Here is a 19,480-nt window from a genome sequence, read left to right as displayed (position 1 = left end):
TAGTGAGATGAGTGAAGTGATCCATCCCGCAGTGCAAGTGACAGCGATTTGCGAGGGCGCGCGAGGGCTCGCACGCCATACAAGTTCACTGCTCCAGAGCCCTCGCATTAAAGAGCTTGCGAGCCTTGGAAGTGTCATATGAGCGAGACAGCTGTATGTCAAGTGTATGGCTATCTCTTTCGGGCAAGAAAAAAGCTCCGAAATGCAAGGGTGTTGGTGGACAAAATTTAAATGGCCAAAAATTTTGACCACACACACTCTCTCTCCCGGTGCCTTCCCCTGTCCTCTCTTCCTTCAGGCCCCCCAAATAGCATTGGAGCGTTACGTTTCGCGATTTTTGTATGGAAGCGTTACTGCTCGCTACCTGCTCATAACACTGCTCGATAGCAGTCCTTAGTGAGCAGGTAGCGTGTAACATTCTATGTAAGCTCAATGAAAGCTCAAAGCTCAAGCGTTACTTAGCGAGTGCTCGAACCACAGTTGCGTTGTGGTTTCTGTATTCGGATGTAAACAAAAACACACACACTTTTTTTTAATTTCGATGCACATTGTCCAGTACAACGATAAAATGTATTTTATTTAACTATTATTCAATACTTACATGCCCCAATACATGGTTTTACACGTTTAAATACGATTTCAACCATCACTTTGGATGGTATCAACGGATGCCGACGGCGTTGTTGTCTCTGCGTCAGGCACATGTATTGTTGCCGCTTCTAATGCTCGGGTAAATCTTATGTTAGCTGTATTACAACGATTAAACGCACTAATTGTACCACTTGCAAAGCGATACAAATAAAGTAAAACACGTAATACACCGTACAACACACTTCTTAACAACACTTGCACATAAAAACCACTTGTCGATGCGGTGATCCAATGTCCTGTTTGCAGTGGAAAAATAACAAGGAAAAATTAGAATGCTTTCATATGTGATATTATTTTATAATACTTTCCTTTCCATGCTATTTTGTGGTGTATGGCAACGTTGGTTTGCTTGAAGATACACAACGACCGGTGTGTTGGTCCAGTTGAGAATGTGCCGATCACGATCACAGCCGGCTTTAGTGATTGATGTAGAAACTGTAACAAAGATCAATATCATTAAATCTGCATTATTTTTGCAATTCATTGTGATTTAAAAAGTAAAACATTTCATCTTACCGGCGTCGTATTCCGTCGGCATACACACACACACAGCTGCTCAACCATACTCGGACGAATGTTGCCAAATTTCGGGATGAAATGATGTTTTTCCTGTGGAATAATGTGTTCAAGCATTAAAATATAGTTTATTTACTGAAATATGCACAGAACACTTACCTTTTCTCGAGTTTTCACATAAAATTTCACGATTATTCTGCACACAATCTTTACGGGCGGTTGTCCGTGTTTGTTTACGTTTCTAACTAGACAGATATGCGAGCTGTCATGTGACGAAGCGAAATACATTCAAACCTCGCCAATTGCAAGTCTGCTTTTTCAATTGAATACAAAAAAATCCGAGTTGTTCATATGAATATGAGAATAAGTCAGTTAATCCACATTGTATAAAAGAATAAACATGACAAAATACGCAGACATTAGTCGTGTTGCATAAAAAATGTCTTTTTAATAAACATAATCTATCTTTTTTTGTAGACATATGATATAAATGCAATTGGCGAGTTCTAATTGTATCATATATATTGCTATTTTCAAAGTGGTTTAAATTAAAACAATAAGTGTTTTTTTAATAATCAGAAAAATAATTATAAACATAATAATGATAAAAATGTATTTTATTACATACACGTACAACGGTAATCTAACTAGTAAGCATGTACATGCACGTGTGTAATTAATTAATACATTTTATGTATTCCTATATGAGTGTTATTAAGTGAAACAGACAATATACTCTGTTAATTTTTCAATTTTTCAAGATAATGTTTTTTTAATATAAACATGTAAGTTTGTTTTAAAAACATGTTAAAAAATATTCAAAAAAAAAAGTAACATGTACATAAATGTATATTTGAATAAATATATTACCGCTTACCATAACTATATGGACAACATATATAAAATAAAAAAAAAAAAAATATATATATATATATATATATATATATATATATATATATATATATATATATATATGGTATGTTTATATATATATATATAGATATATATATATATATCTGTATATATATATATATATATATATATATATATATATATATATATATATATATATATATATATATATATATATATATATATATATATATATATGTTTATATATGTTATATGTTATATATATGTATATATTATATATTATATATATGATATATATATATATGTTATATATATGTTATATATATATATATATATATATATATATATATATATATATATATATATATATATATATATATATGTCATTATATACATGTTGTTAATATAATTATTTTTTATATCATTATACCGATGCCGGAAACCTTTATTTTTTTTTCATTAAACTTTAGTTCAAGTTTTTGTTAATTTTGTGTTAACATATGTGCTCAATCGTAATGAAACATCCATCACTCATCTTTTCCAAATTCAGTTAGACCATCTCGCTTTGATTTGAATTCTAAGTCAGAATGTATGGGGTGCGCGGTAAGGGTAAGAAGAACATAGGGGCGGGGGTACAAATAAACGCATCACAACACCAAAGTCTGGGTGAGACGGTGATGGTGTGAAACGCTTCTTGCTTCAAGCTCTTGTGGTAACAGTGTTAAAAGCAACAACAACAACAGAGAATAACGCATCGCGTAGAAACAAACACACCGTTCGTGGGTATGTCAGGGGGGGAAACAACGGGAAAAGCTCAATTCTCTCTCAGCGATGCCGCTTGGGCCCCTTCCTCTTATTTGCGCGCGCCGCTCGCTTGTGTGCGATAGCTCATCAGCTGGTACTGGTATATGGTAGGGTGGTAGTTGTATCTTGAATTGGCGATTGGTACATATATATGTAGTGTATTTGGTTTTACCTGTGACCTTGACGATGCGAAAGCCGGTCAATTCTGGTGTTGAAGCAATATTTGTGCTATGCTGGTGGTTGCCGTTCCGTGCCGTTTCTGATGTGGCCATTTGATCGCCATGTCGATCAACGGTTATGAAGCCAATTTCAAACGAGCGAAGGTGAAGGAATAATTCCGTACCGGAAATTTGATTTTTTATCAAGTGTGATACTCCAATGTTGATCTCAACCCGATGTAAGCTGGTTTTAACGGCCATATGAGATAATGTACTCATGTGTTAAAAAATGTCGCATTTTTTTCTTTCCTGATATTCCCGAAAATTTACCCATAATTCAAATACGATTTGACTATTTTCATTGATTCCTCATACAACGCATGGAAAGAGGTAAACTGGCTTCGCCAATTCATTCATCTCCGCTCCCAACCATTCATCACACGAACCACCCACAATCTCATCATTCCATCCACATGCAACGACATTTCCCTCTTCTTTAACAGCAAAGGTCTCAACCGAAGCTTCTACAGACTGCTGCTTTCCATTTTCCTGTTTCTTCTTCTTCTATTTGCCGTATCCATATACCTGGTCATGCCAGCCAATGCTAGCTTTTGTGTCTTTTTAGTACCACACATCCGGCTGGCCAGTCCTTCCTACGAGGGGACCGTCTATATGAGGCTTGAACCTATGACGGGCATGATATTATCATCCTCATCCAGTGGCGGATCTAACGGTAGGCGGACTAGGCGGTCGCCTGGGGCCCCGCCGATTAAGGGGCCCCGTAGATCGCCATTCTATAGTATGCCGTATGGACAAAGTACTAGCGACAAGGGCCCCCGGAAGAATGGACGTTGGGGCCCCGGGGCTGGCGAATCAATTTTAGAGCCTGTGACTGATGATCGTAGGGCCCCCCGACGGCGTTCAAACTCCCAACAGCCAGTTTAATGCCGCTAACACCCCCCCCCCCTCCTCCCGGCCCACCATTTACCATTTACAGGGGGCCTCAACTCGTCTTACCGCCTAGGGCCCCCGATACCCTTAATCCGCCACTGTATGTATCCTTTATTTACAACCCTTACATCTGAAATGCATCCAGTTCATTTTTCTTTCCGTATCCGCATAAAAAAAACACAAAATGTGCGACAAAACAACGCATAAACGTCGTTCAACAGCTCTTTGGTTTATTTCTTTTAAAACATGATTATAAAGCCACCTACATAAGGAAGAAGAAGAAGAAAGCCACATACAAGCGAGAATGGCCACTCTCGGTTCCGTGTCAAGATCCTCATTGAGGACATCACACGCTGACAGCGCCCTTTTCAACGGTGAGCCCCCAGGATCGGGCCGTGATCTGCGCACATCCATTTGAACGTGTCACCAACTGATAATAAAACGTTAGAAACGGACTCTCTCACCCGCAGGTACCCATCTTATACCATCTGCTACACATTATTTGACACACCATGCACAGCTTCCTTTTGTCTGTCCTTGCGAACGACTAAGGGCTGGATCGTTCAGTACCAGGGGTATGACATGGCCTACCCATCGCGGACAGGCGAGTATGGTGCGCTACAAGCTACCAGATCCACCAGGTTAAACCAATGTAATCGAAATGCAGTCCGTAAATATCCAAACAAAATCCTCTAGTGAACGTGCATAGAAACCTTCTAACAAACTAACTATATGTCATCATGTTTATTCCCCCTTTAACAATGCGTAGTGTTTTATGAGAATATAAACTAGATTTATTTATCTTAAATGTTGTATAAAACCCGCACATACGAGTGGAGGCAGTCTCATAAATGTAGGTTTACAAGCACAAATGTAAATTTTACTAGCGAGCGAGGGGTGGGTTCCATTTTTGGGGCCCCTCAAGACCACGGGGCCCTACGCGGCCGCTTAGTTTGCTTAGCGCTCATTTCGACCCTTCGCACACACGCGCATTTCAAAACACTTAACCTAAAATTAAGCATATCAATGTATGCCTTAAAGCGCACTTAAGATTAATCTTAACTCATTAACGTAATTTTTTTTTACAATTAACACAATAACACTATTAACGCGATGTCGTGTAGATGGGCGGAAGTGGGTTCACGTTAACAATTTGCCGCTGGATGAGTGCTTGTCGTCTTTCCGGGGTTATTCAGTGGCATGTTGGTGCCGTCAGCGAGCGGCCGTCGATGAAATCGATACACCTGAGGGAATATAAAACATTTGCTTTAGAGGGAAGATAAAACAACAGATCTAGATGTAGCGATAGTGCATCTAGAAGGAACTCACTCGTGGGGTTTTTCTCCTGCCAGGAAATTTGACCGCAATCAGTAGTGCGGTCGGTTCGGTCCTGTTGCTGCTGCAGCTATTGTGGGGCAGCGGATAATGCAGATCCGAAGGGTTGAATTCCTGCCCCGAACGTTGTGAACGAGCGCGCTCGACACCGTCTGACGGCGCAATCGGGGCACCCGGTGCCGGCTGGGTCTCTAGCGTGTTGTGCTGGTAGAGCCCGATTCGTCGCCGTACAGCTCCCGGAGGATGTTCTTTAATGGTTCATCGTAAGCCCACGTTCCAGGATAGAGGAAAATTGGCTGCAAAAAAGGAATAAACACCGTGATTAGCATCCTAGTCGCTAGCTTCGCCAAACAATCTTCTTCTTCTTTCGTGGCCCACTTACAACTTACCGAATCATATACAACGCAACGTACAGTCGCAAACACCTGCCGCAGGCCCATACCATTTCTGCATTATATCTGCAAGTTAAAAGAGGTCATAGTCTATTAAAATAATGTTTCTTCATCATGATAATCGCTGGATAATACTTACCTGCTGTCTTGTGCTGTGTTGTTCATCACGCCACTTTTCTACGCCGGTACATACACGTAACGCTTCCCACGGAGCCAGCACGCATTGGGCAGGACTTCTACCACTTACTTTAGCTAAAATGGAACTTACTTACGTAAAATTAAGAACATAATTATTAAAAAACTTACCAAAATTGATCAGCCAACAACACTGTTTACGTTTTTTTTTACACACACAACCTGACTTCTACAGTGACAGCAGCCGCAGAGCACCAACACAACGAAAGGTGTCAGGCAAGACGTCAGACGATCTTAGGCGAGGGGTAGGAAGGAGATCGGTGGTGAGGGACGTGAAAGCTCAGCTCGACAGAATCGCTATAGGAGGAAGCGAGGCAACTAGACTAGACTAGAGAAATTAGAGCGAGAGGTACCTCACCAACCCTCGCATTGTTTGCCGGGATGGTGAGTTTCGAACATGAGTGAGCTTCAACGTTTGACGACAATGTTTTCTTTCTCTTTACTATTTAACAAGGCCTTTGGGCAGAGTGACAATAATTTCAAATGCTTTTTAAAAATAAACCTGGAAATAAACCTGCATCTTTGCTCTAATTATCCCTGCCATTGTGTTAAGTTCGTACAAATCGGCAGTGAGAAAAGCTTCTCACTTCATCCGACACTAACAGTATTGTAAGTTCCCAATCAAATGGAGCTTTTGGATATGAGAATAGATTTAAAGATAGAAAAACAAGGCATAAAGAAGAACAATTTAAAAATCATAATAACGTCTCTTTTATTAACATAATCACAGCTAACTCTTACAACGTACCGAAACAATACTTACACGTAATACTTTACACATCTAATACCATCTGTCTCTCGACCTTTTTTGACTTTTCATTTTTTTAAATCACCCCGATAAAAAAAAAAACAAGAGAGGACAACCGCCCAGTTAAAAGTGCGTACAACCCGTCGTACGTAAGATAAAGGTGTGCATGGACCTGCTCCGATCAACCCCAGTGTCCGGAACTGCCCCGGACCAACCCCGTCCGATGCTCAGTACCGCTCGCTAATGCTGAACGCCTTATTGTCGCTGCCGTACACCATCGAAATGCCATCGCACTTGCCCGTCTGCAGCTGTAGCGTCGAGTTGGTTGGGATGATCGGTTTGTGGTTAAAGTACCGGAGGTAGATCTTCACCCGCAGCTTGTAGATCGCGAACATCAGCATGTGTACGATCATGGCCAGCAGGATGGTACCGACCACCGTCACCATCGCCTTGCCCGGCTCGTTCCAGTCGAGAACGTTGTAAATGTACGGCCGGCCGAATCTGTGCGAGGAAGGAAAAGTGTCAAGGGCAAATGAAGAGAAGAGAGAAAGAGAGAGAGAGAGAGAGAGAGAGAGAGAAAGAGAGAGAAAAAAAAACAATTCACGTTAGTGTAGTTGTTGAAGTGAAATGAATATCCCAAAGTTGAGTTTCCCCTTCTTGTTGCGGATCGTACGCGAGTTACTTGTGGTGACCTTCATTGAAACGCAGCAATTGGTGGTCACAGTAATAGACTCTCTCAAGCACACCAGTGCTCCAGTTCCGTATGGCTTGCCAGTCCCACAAGAAGTTGTCTTCGGAAGCAGATAGGTGAGGGGAGGGAGGGGGGGGGGAAATGGCAGCCCCTACTGATCCACTGATGCTTAGCTGGAGTTGTAATAAGCTTCAAACAGGTTTCCATTTCTACCAACCGATCGTGTTATGATCGCACCATACAGATCCACGGATGGAGGTGTAGCACACCGGAGCCCCCTGCTTATGCTCACAGCAAATTGCACGAGGAAGTCTAAAGGGTACTATCGGCTCTAAAAGACGAGGGAAACGTGTGAGTGGCAATAGGAGGGTTACCCCCTTTCCTGGAAGCATCGACGATAGGTTGCGCCTTATCTATCTCCTGCCCAGAGTTATGCAATTTTAATGCAAACTTCAGGCGGTCTGGAGTTAGCAGTAAATGCAGAGCAAGTATGTGATCTTTGTTACACTAGTAGCTGATTTCTTCGCAGCGCGGGACCATTAGACCTTCTGGAAGTTTGCATCGTGCTACGTAACTGTCATGATGAGAGTTTCCAGAAGAAACTGGCCGGGCAAACGTCTGAATAATCATAATCATGCAAACGTTCATGATGGCCACTCCATCATCATATCTAAACGAGATAGCAAACAGTTCTCAACGGTCGTTGTGCCTTCATCTACAAGCTGACGTCAATGTGCCGTGCTCTTAAAATTACTTTCGATTTTTTGTGTGACTATTACGTTCCTGTACACCTCTCACCAACTTGCAATTTCAATACTGCAAAATCAATATTGAACAGTGTGTTCCGATGATTCTAAAAGTCACACCCCGGGGTTGATCGGTCAGCAGAACTGAGCGTGCGGAAAGCCGGTTGCTCAGTTGACAAGTCGTTTGCTGGTAGATAAGTTGTAGGCTTGGCCTAATGTAAAAACACGAAACAAGTGAAACGTATCTCGTTCTCGATGTTTCACCTGCGTAACAGCGGCTTGTTTCTATACTTCATTGCTCCAAGATCAGCATTGATCGGTAGTGTGAAAGGTGTGAAAGGCCCTGAGGCGCTACCGTACTTCTGTCGCAATTACCGTGGAACATGGTTGATTGCATGCAATTTTAACAAATATTAATCACGAAACGTTTGGCAAACTCTCCCCCTTTATATTCACCCATGTGAGATCGTTAACGCACACGGCTAAAGTACTGCAAGCATCATTAATCACTGTATCGATCGGGTTCATATTCTGCATAACAGCGACTCCACCGTGCGATGAACACAATGGCTAGAGAAGTCGTAACGTCGTAACGTACCCTGCCGTTGGCAATATAGTAGTCACCCACGGTCTCAGTATGCGCTGCCCGTCGCTTAAATTGTTATCCCTTACCTATCGGTACCGTCGGCCGCATAGTAGATGACGGAGAATATGCAGTACACCAGCCCGAAAGTGATCGGTTGCAGCACGTGCCATATTCGGACCGGGTAGGCGACGATGATCAGATCCAAAAACATGAAGACACAGTTGCACGCGTGAATGAGAATGTTGTTCGGATCGACAGGCATGGATTCTTGAATTTTTTGGAAAGGGAAGAATTTGAATTTGAAAAGCGATGTCAGCTAAGAGCGAATTACTGGGAGGGATGCGTGTCCGTACCATTGTGCAGGATCGCCCAGTAGATGATGGTGATGCACACCGACAGGATCAGCGTAATGTTGTGCAGCATCCAGTAGATTTTGAACGCGTTTGGCATTTCGTCTGAGTTGCATACTTTCTCTGAAAATAGGCAATTAACATATGGGATATTGTTTAATTGGTGTTAGAAGCAAAGAGCTCTTAAGATATAGTTTAGTTTTATACCATTGTCTTTACAAGTCTTTAGTTTTATACCATTGTAAGGATTTTTGTCTTTAATTGCATGTTTCATTTATGTTTTGTGTATTTTGTTTGTAGTATTTGATTTGAAACGATATTTTAACATGTTTTTTTTGTTCTTTTGAAGAATCATATATTTTATGCTAAATTTTACTCTAGTTTTGTTTTATTCATAGTTTTATTTAATTCACTTTAATTATTAAACTTTTTCTCATTCGAGATTGGTTATTTTGAAGTTTTGGACTCTTTGGTTTGTGTATTTAGATAATGTTCGAATTTGTGCTGTTAACTCTGCTTTCATGGCATTTTCATTCTTTTCATAAATTTTCTCATGAAACACATTGGTATCAGATCACATATATCTTAAAAACAATGATTTTGCAACCCCTATTGTGCGTATTTGTTGCACATTTCTGCACTGTTCTTCCCCCTAGGGAATGTTATATCTAAAGGGCTTAGTGCAAGAAAAAGTACTGCACCTTACTGTACCATACTGCTCCCACATTGCAACATTTGATTACAAGTTCTGCAAACGATGCAAACGAAACCGCCACTTTGACGGATGCTGTCTAGTGAAATAGCGTCTAGCAAAGGGTCCAAACAATAGCCTTTCGTTTGCAAAACAACCACCCTCTCAACAGAACGCCTCGTCAATTGGCAGCTTGCGCAACCGGATCGCGATTCGATCGCAGACACTTTGGCGCACTTACTTTACGCAACACGCATTCCGCGGTTCTACACGGTGTGGCTGTGTGAATTGTTTGCCCGCCGGTGTACTGCTACTCGAGGCGTGCAGTAGAGATGGAAGTATCAATGCGTGGGTGATCTGTTTGTAGAAGACATTTAACAACAAAAACACACGCCCTTGAGGGCGTGTGGACTCTTGCTGAAACAGTGGCACCGTTTGTTTGATAAAGTGCGGATGCAGTCCGAGGGTCATCGCTCAAGCGACGCAAAGGTAAACAATATTATATCCAATTTTGAATGCAAAAATCTTGTGCCTCGTGCAAGGGGACGATTGTCTCGATTGGCAGTGGACGATGGTGTTTACTTAATGACTGGCAGGATCACCCTTACAGAGATGACCCATATTGTTACCGACATGGTACCGAAGGCTTTGCTGAAGGTTTTCCCCCAATACAACAACAACCAAAAGCCCCACATAATTGTACACTGCATATCTGTAGCGTGAATTAAATAAATCACAAGCTAAACTGCAGTATCAAGCAGTGCAGCGCAGGGTGAGAAAGTGAACCATTGTTGTGGTTTGCCGTTCAACCATCATCCATCCAACCCTTGCACAATACACTTTTGAATGAATAAAAGTTCCATTACAAAGGAGGTTGTTCTGTGCGGATGGATTATGTTTGCCTTTAAAAGGTATGAAAACCATAATTCGTAACATGAACACTCGGTGGGTAAAGTAAACCATGAAACAATAATCGTTCGTACAATAAACCGATTTTTTTAAAGATGAATTTGACATGCAAATGAAATGAGATAATCAAATGAAAGATTGGTTTCGAGATGCGAGTTTTTGCAATGATCATCGTATAGATTTTCTTTATTTAAATTATTGAATAATAGTTTAAGTATTTTTAAACAACGAATAAATATGGATAGCTGCGTGTAAAATAAAAACTGTAATTATTAGAACATAAGAACGTAAGAGAAGAAAGCTAATTCAGAAAGTAAAAAAGATAAACTACCAAGAAATTATAAATTGAGAAACAAAAGAAGGAATAAAAATGGAGTAATTAATTGAAAGTGATAGAAGATACTAAAATAAATATCATACTGAAATGTTATAGAAGAAACTAAAGCAAACAAATAGAAATAATGATTTTTGATATCATGTTTACATTGTACTATGTTATTTTTTACAATATTGATATTAGTTTTGATTATTAATTTGAACCAGCTTAATCTAGTCTAAAGTTATGTTTTAGGGGAAGGTAGGTAAAGACGGACACTGCGGCTTATATGGACACTTCTCATAAATGCTTGAAACAGGTAATTTTCGAAAAATTCAATAATGCAGCATCCAAACTTAAAGTAAAACAACACATTTGAGAACATTTTTGGCATAATATATGCAAAATATGATAAATTCACAAACAAAACAAATTTTTCAATCGTGCGCTCCCTTGTTGATCTAATTCGATTACTGTGGATCTTTAGCTCTGTAACTTGCATTGCTTATATTTCCAGAAGTTCTATTACATAAACAAGTTTTTGTGATTATTTAGCAAAAAACTAATGAATTAACGAGAATGAAAGCAACAAAAAATCTTGTTTTAGTGGTTTATGAGTCCTGACACCAAAGCGAGAAAGACGAACACTATGTTGTAGGGAAAGATGGACACCGAATTTGTTGATTTATTTTACTTCTTATATCAATTGGCGATGAATATATTTCGTCAAATACCTTAGAAAAGGTATTTATAAGATATAAATATCCTTGATGATTCGCTCGACGCAAATGAGGCGCTTCAAGAAATCCAATATCTTGTCACGATGTGGACCACTATAATTAATAACAGGTTGGCTGATAAGTCCCCGATCTAACAAAGAAAAACAATTTTTTTTGCCAAAATTCGTTTTTATTATTCAACATAGTTCCCTTCAAGAGCGATACAACGATTATAACGACCTTCCAATTTTTTGATACCATTTTGGTAGTACTCCTTCGGTTTTGCCTCAAAATAGGCCTTAGTTTCGGCTACCACCTCTTCATTGCAGCCAATTTTTTTCCCTGCGAGCATCCCTTTGAGGTCTGAGAACAAGAAAAAGTCGCTGGGGGCCAGATCTGGAGAATACGGTGGGTGGGGAAGCAATTCGAAGCCCAATTCATGAATTTTTGCCATCGTTCTCAATGACTTGTGGCACGGTGCGTTGTCTTGGTGGAACAACAAAATAACAAAAGTTGCTTGACAAAAGACGCTCTGTCTCACAAACTAATTGACATACAGACGTCAAATTTTGACACGAATCATTTGAAGGTTGGTACTATACAAAAATAATATGCATTTAATACTAGCGGCGCCATCTATGTGTCAGACCGGGGACTTATCAGTCAACCTGTTATAGAAGGCATTCATAAGACATCGTTCAAAAATATATGAGAGATTCGATGGGTTTACGAATATCAAAAAGTTCAATCTTCAGTGAAAAAAGTGGCTTCACAATTTCCTCAAAAATGCTACGGTCACGAACTTTTCGCGTAGTACTTTCCAAAAAGGGAAGTGGTAGACTGTTGTTCTGTAAGCTGCTGCAACGTCAGCTGTTAATGCCGTATATTTCAGTAATGCTTTAGATTCTGCATTCTTTAAGGTGTAATGGCGCTTACAATTCCTAAATTAACGGCTGGACGAACCGTAGTTGCAATTGGTCAAGAATTGGTTTATGAACGTGCCAGGACGTGGTAAGCAATAGAATTTGTTAAAGTAATATAAAATTGTTGGATTTCCAACGTTTTCTATAGGTGTCCATCTTACCTTTCATGGTGTCCATCTTTCTCATATCAGGTATCCAACATGTTAACATGTTTTTATTTCAATAAAAATACATAAAAAGCGATAGAAACTTAAAACATTCAACATACTTTCTGATAAAACATACTTAAAACATTCAACATACTTTCTGATAAAGATAATGTATGAACATTTTCATAGTCGTTGCATTTATACATCCCCAGATTTTTACTATTTTCCTTAACTTGTCCCTCTTTACCTAACTTCCCCTATTCCTTTTTTATTAAATTTAATTTAGCAGAATTGTGTACCCTTTCAATGTTAAAGTATAACCAACTGTGTTGCGTTTATAGATGCCATTCGATCGAACATGATCCTTAATTGCTCCCGTCACGTTTTTTGCGCCCACTCCCGTACTATTTTATCACATTTAAGTGCTATCGGGTGAACAAAAAACCCCTTTTCCACTCTTGCTTCCGTGCTGTTCTTCTCCGTGCGTTTAATGTCAGCAAAAAAGGAAAGTAAGTGCCATACACTACTTTAAACCCAACCAACCAAGGTCTTTAAAAGCGCGTAGTGCGTTCACTCCTAGCGCCGCTTGCCCTTGGGAAGGTTCATTTGTGCTTTGAAAAATGGAAATCACTGTGGTGTGGTGTGTTTTGGGGCAGTGGCGAAAAGCGCTTGACAGTGAAAAAGTAAACACAAAAACTCACAACAATTTCTCACATTCTTAACAAAGAAGAAGCCTACCAAATGAGGCGTTTGTCTCCGAAACGTGCATCAAACAAGATGGGACCACAATAAAATCAACCCCGTTAGTGACATTGAAATGGAAGTGTTATTATGTTTAAACCAACCTCCCCAAAAAAAGCAACATCTACATACAGAAGGAGTTTGTGGAGGGTGGAATAATTGTGCCGGAAATTACTATTCCGTGTGGAGAAGGGGATTGGACTGCGACTGTACAACCACCTTTCCCCCCTGGTAAAACAGCATCATTTGCAACTTCTGCAGCGATGGAAGCTTAAAAATAGAGCACAAAAATGTACGAAAACAAGTGTGCAATTGTACAGCTTACAGTGCGCGTTGGTATAGTGTACTGCAAAAAATAATATAGGAATAAATAGGGAAAAAACTCGAATCATTATTCCTGTTCTCCGCATGCAATCTTCCTTCATTTACGCAAATGCAAACGTATGATAAGTGTAATGTTATTAGCTTTGTCCTTTTTTCAATAACAAAAAGGCTTTAAAAACGCACACAAAAAAAGAGAACGTGACGGCAATGGCCAATCAGTGCGGGAGTCCGTTTTCGAATGGTTTGGAGCTTTGGGACCGAACTCTTCCGACCAGGCCGAGGCCGGCATGACACGGCCAGAAGTAACGGTAGAAGCTCGATTTTTGCCAATGACATTGAGGCAATATTAAAGGCAGCCCGGCGAGAGCAGAGGAAAGGAAGAAACCATCAATAAAGCAATTATGCATTCAGAAGGAAGCAGCGAGTACAGCGAATTGAGGCCATTTGGCGGATTGGCGGATCCGCTTTTGGGCACGGTTTCTTTGGGGTTTTGCGTACTTGAATCGCGCACAATTAAATTGCCTACCCATATAGTGTGGATTTGTATTGAAAGGAAAAAAGGTACACCACAGGAAATATGTTTGAACAAATTAACGCCAACCAAGTGGTTTAACCGAGGTGAAAAGAATGTCTCCTTGTATCAATTTGCAATATGTTCTACTTTTGTTGCTTTATCCTTTTTTTCTGTTTCGATTGCAATAAAATGTCTGCTCTAGCTAGCTGTGAAACACTGGAGGACCATCACGATCATTATCATGCTGCAATCGAATGCGGTGTCCTCATCTTTATGCCGCATCTTTTGTTTCTTCGCTGCCACTTGCTTTTCTTTCCATTTTTTGCAAATGGAGATATCTTGTCTTGTTCACTTCTGTTCCCACTGTCGCTGCTTTTCTGCTCGGTTTGCACAGGTTTTTGTTTTATTTGCTATAAATGAAATACACGCAAATGATAAGCGATTGGACGTGATTTGAATGAGTGTGTGTGTGTGTCTGTACGAAATTGGCACCATTATCATTCACACGGAGAGCATAATTTTAAGAGCAGTTTTTGGCGTGCAAAAGTGGGCACATTATTGTTGCATAAAACCAGAGGAGTGCTGTGAATATTGAAAAATGAATTTGATAGGGGAAGGTAGGTAAAGACGGACACTGCGGGTAAGATGGACACTTCTCATAAATGCATGACAACGGTAATTTTCGAGTAATTCAACAATGTAGCTGAAGGCAAAACAACACATTTGAGAACATTTTTCGTGTTTTATATACAAAATTGGTTAAATTAACGAACAAAACACATTTTCAATCGTGCGCACTTTTGTGGATCTAATTTGATTACTGCGGATCTTAAGCTCTGTAACTTGCATTGTTTATATTTTCGGAAGTTTTATCACAACGATTTGTCATGATTATTAAGCAAAAAACTGACGAAGGAATGAGAATGAAAGAAATGAAAAAAAAAAAAATGTTTTCTGCTTATTTAAACATCCTGACACCAAAGCGAGAAAGACGGACACTTTGTCGTAGGGAATGATAGACACCGAATTTGTTGAGTTATTTTGCTTCTCATATCAATTGGTGATGAATATATTTCTTCAAACACCTTAAATTAGAGTATTTCGAATATATAAACCATCACGCAACTAGAAAAAGTAATAAAAAAGTGAGAAAATGAAACATCGGTCAAAATAGCAGTCATGCGTTATGATATTACTCGCTCGACGCTGATGAGGCGTTTCACGAAAATATTGGATTTCACGACTTGGACAACTTTAAGCAATAAAAAGATGAGGCATTGATACGACATTGTTCAGGAATAGGTGAGAAATTCTATGGGATTACAGATATCAAATGTTGAATTTTGACATGGTGGAAAATGGATTAAACTATTATCAAGTCCCTCAAAAAATACTGGGGTCGTGGTCTTTTCGCGGAGTAATTTCCTTAAAGGAAGTTCTAGACTGTTGTTCTGTAAGCTGGAGCAACGTCAGCAGTTAGTGCGCAATATTTCAATAATGCTTTAGATGCTGCATTCAATGATATGTTAGAAACGGTGCTTACAATTCCTAAATTCACGGCTGAATGAATCGTCGTTGCAATAGGCCAAGAATTGGTTTATAAACGTACCAGGACGTGGAAGCAATAGGATATGTTTAAATACTGTAAAACTCTTCAATTTCCTACGTTTTCTAAAGGTGTCCATCTTACCCTTCATGGTGTCCATCTTTCCCATATCAGGTGTCCGTCTTACCCGAATATTTCAAAACGCAAAGTTCAAAGTTCAATGTTTTAGATAATGTATGCATATTTTCATGGTCGTTGTATTTATATATTCATAGATTTTTAGCATTTTCCTTAAGGTGTCCGTCTTTACCTATCTTCCCCTACATTTTGGCATGTTCATTAGTTGGCAAGTTTGAAAAGAGATGAAGAGATGTAAGCTGAGTTCTTACTTGGAAGTGACCCTCCAACAAAGCCTTGTGTATCTAGGTTATTGGCATTAAATATTCAATAGTAAAACGATACATACCACACCACACCCTTTGAAATTGGGAGTCAATTGATCGATCAAACCTCCCTACTTATAGCCCCTTACTTATGCCGGAAGCGTCTAATCACCTCGCCAGCATTTATGTAGCTATTGATCATCATGCGCGTTCTAATGGCCATTACTCGAACCGCACGAGCGCTTCCGCCCTATGACAAACGCGTCCATCACCCGGATACAAGACCCGAATCGGACACACTCACGCTGTCCCGGTTCGGGGTCGATTATTATTGCTTACAATCGCGCAGTGTCATTACACTGGCGGATGCGGATGAGCTTAATTGTACTTCGATCAGAATATGTTCGGAAGCACCATTTCATCCCCCGAGCGAAGTAACGACCGACCTGATCCAAAAAAAAACAATAAAAACAGAAACTTCCCCGTACAACTTTACGTGACATGGTTGTATAGTAATGGCTCAATCGCTCGTCTAAAACAACTCCACCCAACCGATAAAGCCGCTTTTGTTGTTATGCCGCTTCCGTCACGGCCGCACACAGTTCAAGGCAGGCGGTGGCCTTACGGGCGTACAGCCCCTTGTCTCCAACCCTTGAACTTGAACTTGAAAGCACTGTCGCCGACATCGATCAACATCTTCGTTCCAAGTAAAAGCGGGTGGGGAGATTGGGAGGAGAAATACGACAAAAACGAAATGCTTTCGCGGTAGTGGGAAGTTTCGAAGAAAAGGGAAAAAACCACCGAAAAGCTCTCATGCTCCAGGTAGACCGGTTTGAAGCAACAAGAAAAACAAAAGCACAACTCCCCGCCTCGGTGTATCAATCAATTAGTGCCTTGGGTCTCTGAACTGCAAAAAGCTTTACCCCTTAACCTTCTCCACACATCGCTGCATTGCTTGGATGGGATTTTAAAAAGGTTAACGATACATGCTCACATATTTTGGCATATTACCCGCACGGGGATTAGCAGATAAAATTGGCACACACAAAAAAAAGACATGCCCAATGCTTCCGGAGAAAGTAGCTGCACAGACGATAAATTATGTTAAAATATGAATTTCAAAAGCGAACTCAAAGCTGTTTGAGGGTTTGTTTTGATCCAGCTTTTGTTGTTGCACCACTACAGTGTGGTACAAAACAAACGCAATTTTTGTCCAAAATAAGTTTTATTCTGTGATGGCAGTATTTAGACATGCCATAGTAGAATGGCATTTTCACACAAACGGCTAGATTTATCCGGAAAAAGTACCACAAAATTAGAATGACCGATTTTTCTAGTTTTATAGAGCAAACCCAAATAACCAGTTCGAACTCGATAGCTGATTTGAGGCTGTTCAACAAAAAATCGTTCCTATGTCGTACTTTGTGGTTGATTAAGAGATAAGAAGTACTTTGCGGAACTATGGCGCTTTTTAACTACCACTCGGTACTCTATGGAACCTTGCGGCTGCTTAGCCTGATATGTACGGTCCATGATATAACTTGAAGGCTTGTTAAGAAGAAGGTGTGCCGAACTTGGTGGAACTTTATATCTTTTTAATGCATGACATCGGTACGAGGTGACTCTTGTCAAAGTGTCAAAGACTGGTGCCGTCAATCGTCTCAGTGCTGCTGCACAAGTTAGATTAGTTCCTTGAAGAAGGGATTTTGAGGGAAGTGATTGTGATTGTACAGTAAATTGTGATCCATTACGTGTAATTTATGAATATTAAGGATTTAAAATATACATACAAACAACACAAATCGTATTGTTTATTTCAATGATGACGCTTGCCTGAAAATAAAACACAAAGAACAATAATCCCCGGCACCCTGACATACGGAAGCTGCTTAGGCACTATTTAGAAGGACCACCTGGAACATTGATGCTGTTTATCTACTGCAAAAGGTGAATGCAAGCAGCGATCTTTAGCATGCCAAAATTGGCTGCTTAAGCAATTTTGGATGTTTGGGAAATTTCACTAAAAAACTGCAGTCAAGCTATCTGTTGCAAGCGTCGTTTTCGGCTATAAGTGTAATAACCTGTTACGAAGTGATGAATTATTCACAAACACAAATGAAGCCTCCCGAAACGTAACAAAAACTTTACATCTGTTTCACACCTTCGAAATGTCAGTTTACGTCTCGCTTTTTTTTAAATGTTGTGTGTCCTTTTTTGTTGTTGCTTGGCCACATAACACTAACCCGCAAATATGCAGAAAGAATCTCTACGTGCACTTCCTGTTTGCTGGGTGTCTTTGGCTTCGACAAATAGCTTCGTCCTTGAGTGCGGTTTTAAGTGCCCCACTCCGAAGTAGATCTGTCACACGGTTGCTGTTTACCGTCGCGCTGTTTACTAAACGCATTTACGAACCCGGGCTAACTGTACGCACTATTCTTTTCTGGACCATTCTTGCACTCTTGCCGCTGCGTTAACGGGAATGTTTTTTTTGTTTTTTTTTTTTTTTTGGACGGCTTACCTGAATACTCCGGATGGAAGTGCCAGACCATCACCAGGATCGCACCCATGATGGTCGTGCCCATGCACAGCAGTATGCCCCAGTGGGTAAGATAGATGAAGTATTTGCTAAACTCGCCCCGTTCCACGGCGACCACGACCGAGTTGATGACCACGCCGGTAAAGAAGATGGCCAGCGCCAACCGGTACAACAGGAAGAATATTGACTTGGTTCTGGTTTGCCACTGCGAATATGAAGAACGGAAACAGGAGCGGATTTTCAGTTGCAGCATCACCTATTTTATGGGTCCCTCTGTCTTACCTGCGATTTGACAAACTCTTCCGCCGGTAGATGGGCGAAACCACAGTTTCGGACCTCCAGCTCTTCCTTGCACGAGGCAACGAACTTGCCCGTCATCTTTGCGCTTTGCTTGTTTGTACTGAGTTTGCTTTTCTAATGTTTGCTCAGGCGGCACACTCTTCCGGCTCAGATTCTGCAGCAACACTAATCAGTCACACTGGAGAGATATTAGAAGAGAGCGTGTGTGAGATAACGAGAAAGCACAGTACAGGTGACAACACCGAGACGTACGAATGTGAACTACCACGAACCGAACCAACTCAACTAAGTGTCTTGGCTAGGCAAACGGTCATTATCAGACGCATTCGGGCCCACTCGCACACTTCTCTAATTACAGTGTATCGATTCTTATTAAAGAGATAACAAATGAGTGTCATTAGAGCTATTGCTGTGCGTGTGTGTGTGACAGGCA

At 40.4% G+C, this 19,480-nt stretch overlaps 1 protein-coding gene and 2 long non-coding RNA genes across 9 annotated transcripts in view; all 3 read right to left on the bottom strand.

The window, feature by feature from the left end:
* Positions 1-513: 513 nt before the first annotated feature.
* On the bottom strand, positions 514-2,026 carry LOC133393897 (uncharacterized). Its single transcript, XR_009766465.1, has 3 exons — positions 1,327-2,026; positions 1,168-1,260; positions 514-1,086 (listed from the first exon to the last, which is right to left on the bottom strand). It is a non-coding gene; the product is annotated as an uncharacterized LOC133393897 (long non-coding RNA).
* A 2,698-nt stretch (positions 2,027-4,724) lies between these two features.
* On the bottom strand, positions 4,725-6,257 carry LOC4578497 (uncharacterized). 4 transcript variants are annotated; one of them, XR_009766309.1, is made up of 5 exons: positions 5,987-6,257; positions 5,820-5,932; positions 5,678-5,746; positions 5,283-5,584; positions 4,725-5,197 (listed from the first exon to the last, which is right to left on the bottom strand). It is a non-coding gene; the product is annotated as an uncharacterized LOC4578497 (long non-coding RNA). The 4 variants fall into 4 exon arrangements; XR_009766307.1 differs by having other exon boundaries at positions 5,820-6,257; XR_009766308.1 differs by having other exon boundaries at positions 5,678-5,932.
* Positions 6,258-6,562: 305 nt separating this feature from the next.
* LOC1278948 (protein rolling stone) overlaps positions 6,563-19,480 on the bottom strand; it is a 135,050-nt gene continuing 122,132 nt past the window's right edge. For 2 of the 4 annotated variants that reach the window (XM_061653161.1, XM_061653163.1), the window contains exons 2-6: positions 19,030-19,225; positions 18,730-18,952; positions 9,000-9,119; positions 8,733-8,913; positions 6,563-7,124 (exon numbers count right to left, since the gene is read on the bottom strand). In XM_061653161.1, coding sequence (XP_061509145.1) covers positions 6,851-7,124; positions 8,733-8,913; positions 9,000-9,119; positions 18,730-18,952; positions 19,030-19,125 — 894 coding nt within the window. In that variant the 5' untranslated portion in view covers positions 19,126-19,225 and the 3' untranslated portion in view covers positions 6,563-6,850. Of the gene's footprint in view, positions 7,125-8,732; positions 8,914-8,999; positions 9,120-18,729; positions 18,953-19,029; positions 19,226-19,299; positions 19,436-19,480 lie in introns of those variants that run through there. The other 2 variants (XM_061653162.1, XM_061653165.1) reach the window with 2 other exon arrangements.

This window comes from Anopheles gambiae, chromosome 3 (assembly GCF_943734735.2).
Source record: "Anopheles gambiae chromosome 3, idAnoGambNW_F1_1, whole genome shotgun sequence".
Classification (NCBI taxonomy): domain Eukaryota; kingdom Metazoa; phylum Arthropoda; class Insecta; order Diptera; family Culicidae; genus Anopheles; species Anopheles gambiae.
Note: the sequence above shows the minus strand (reverse complement) of the source record. Positions and strands in the feature narration are given on the sequence as shown.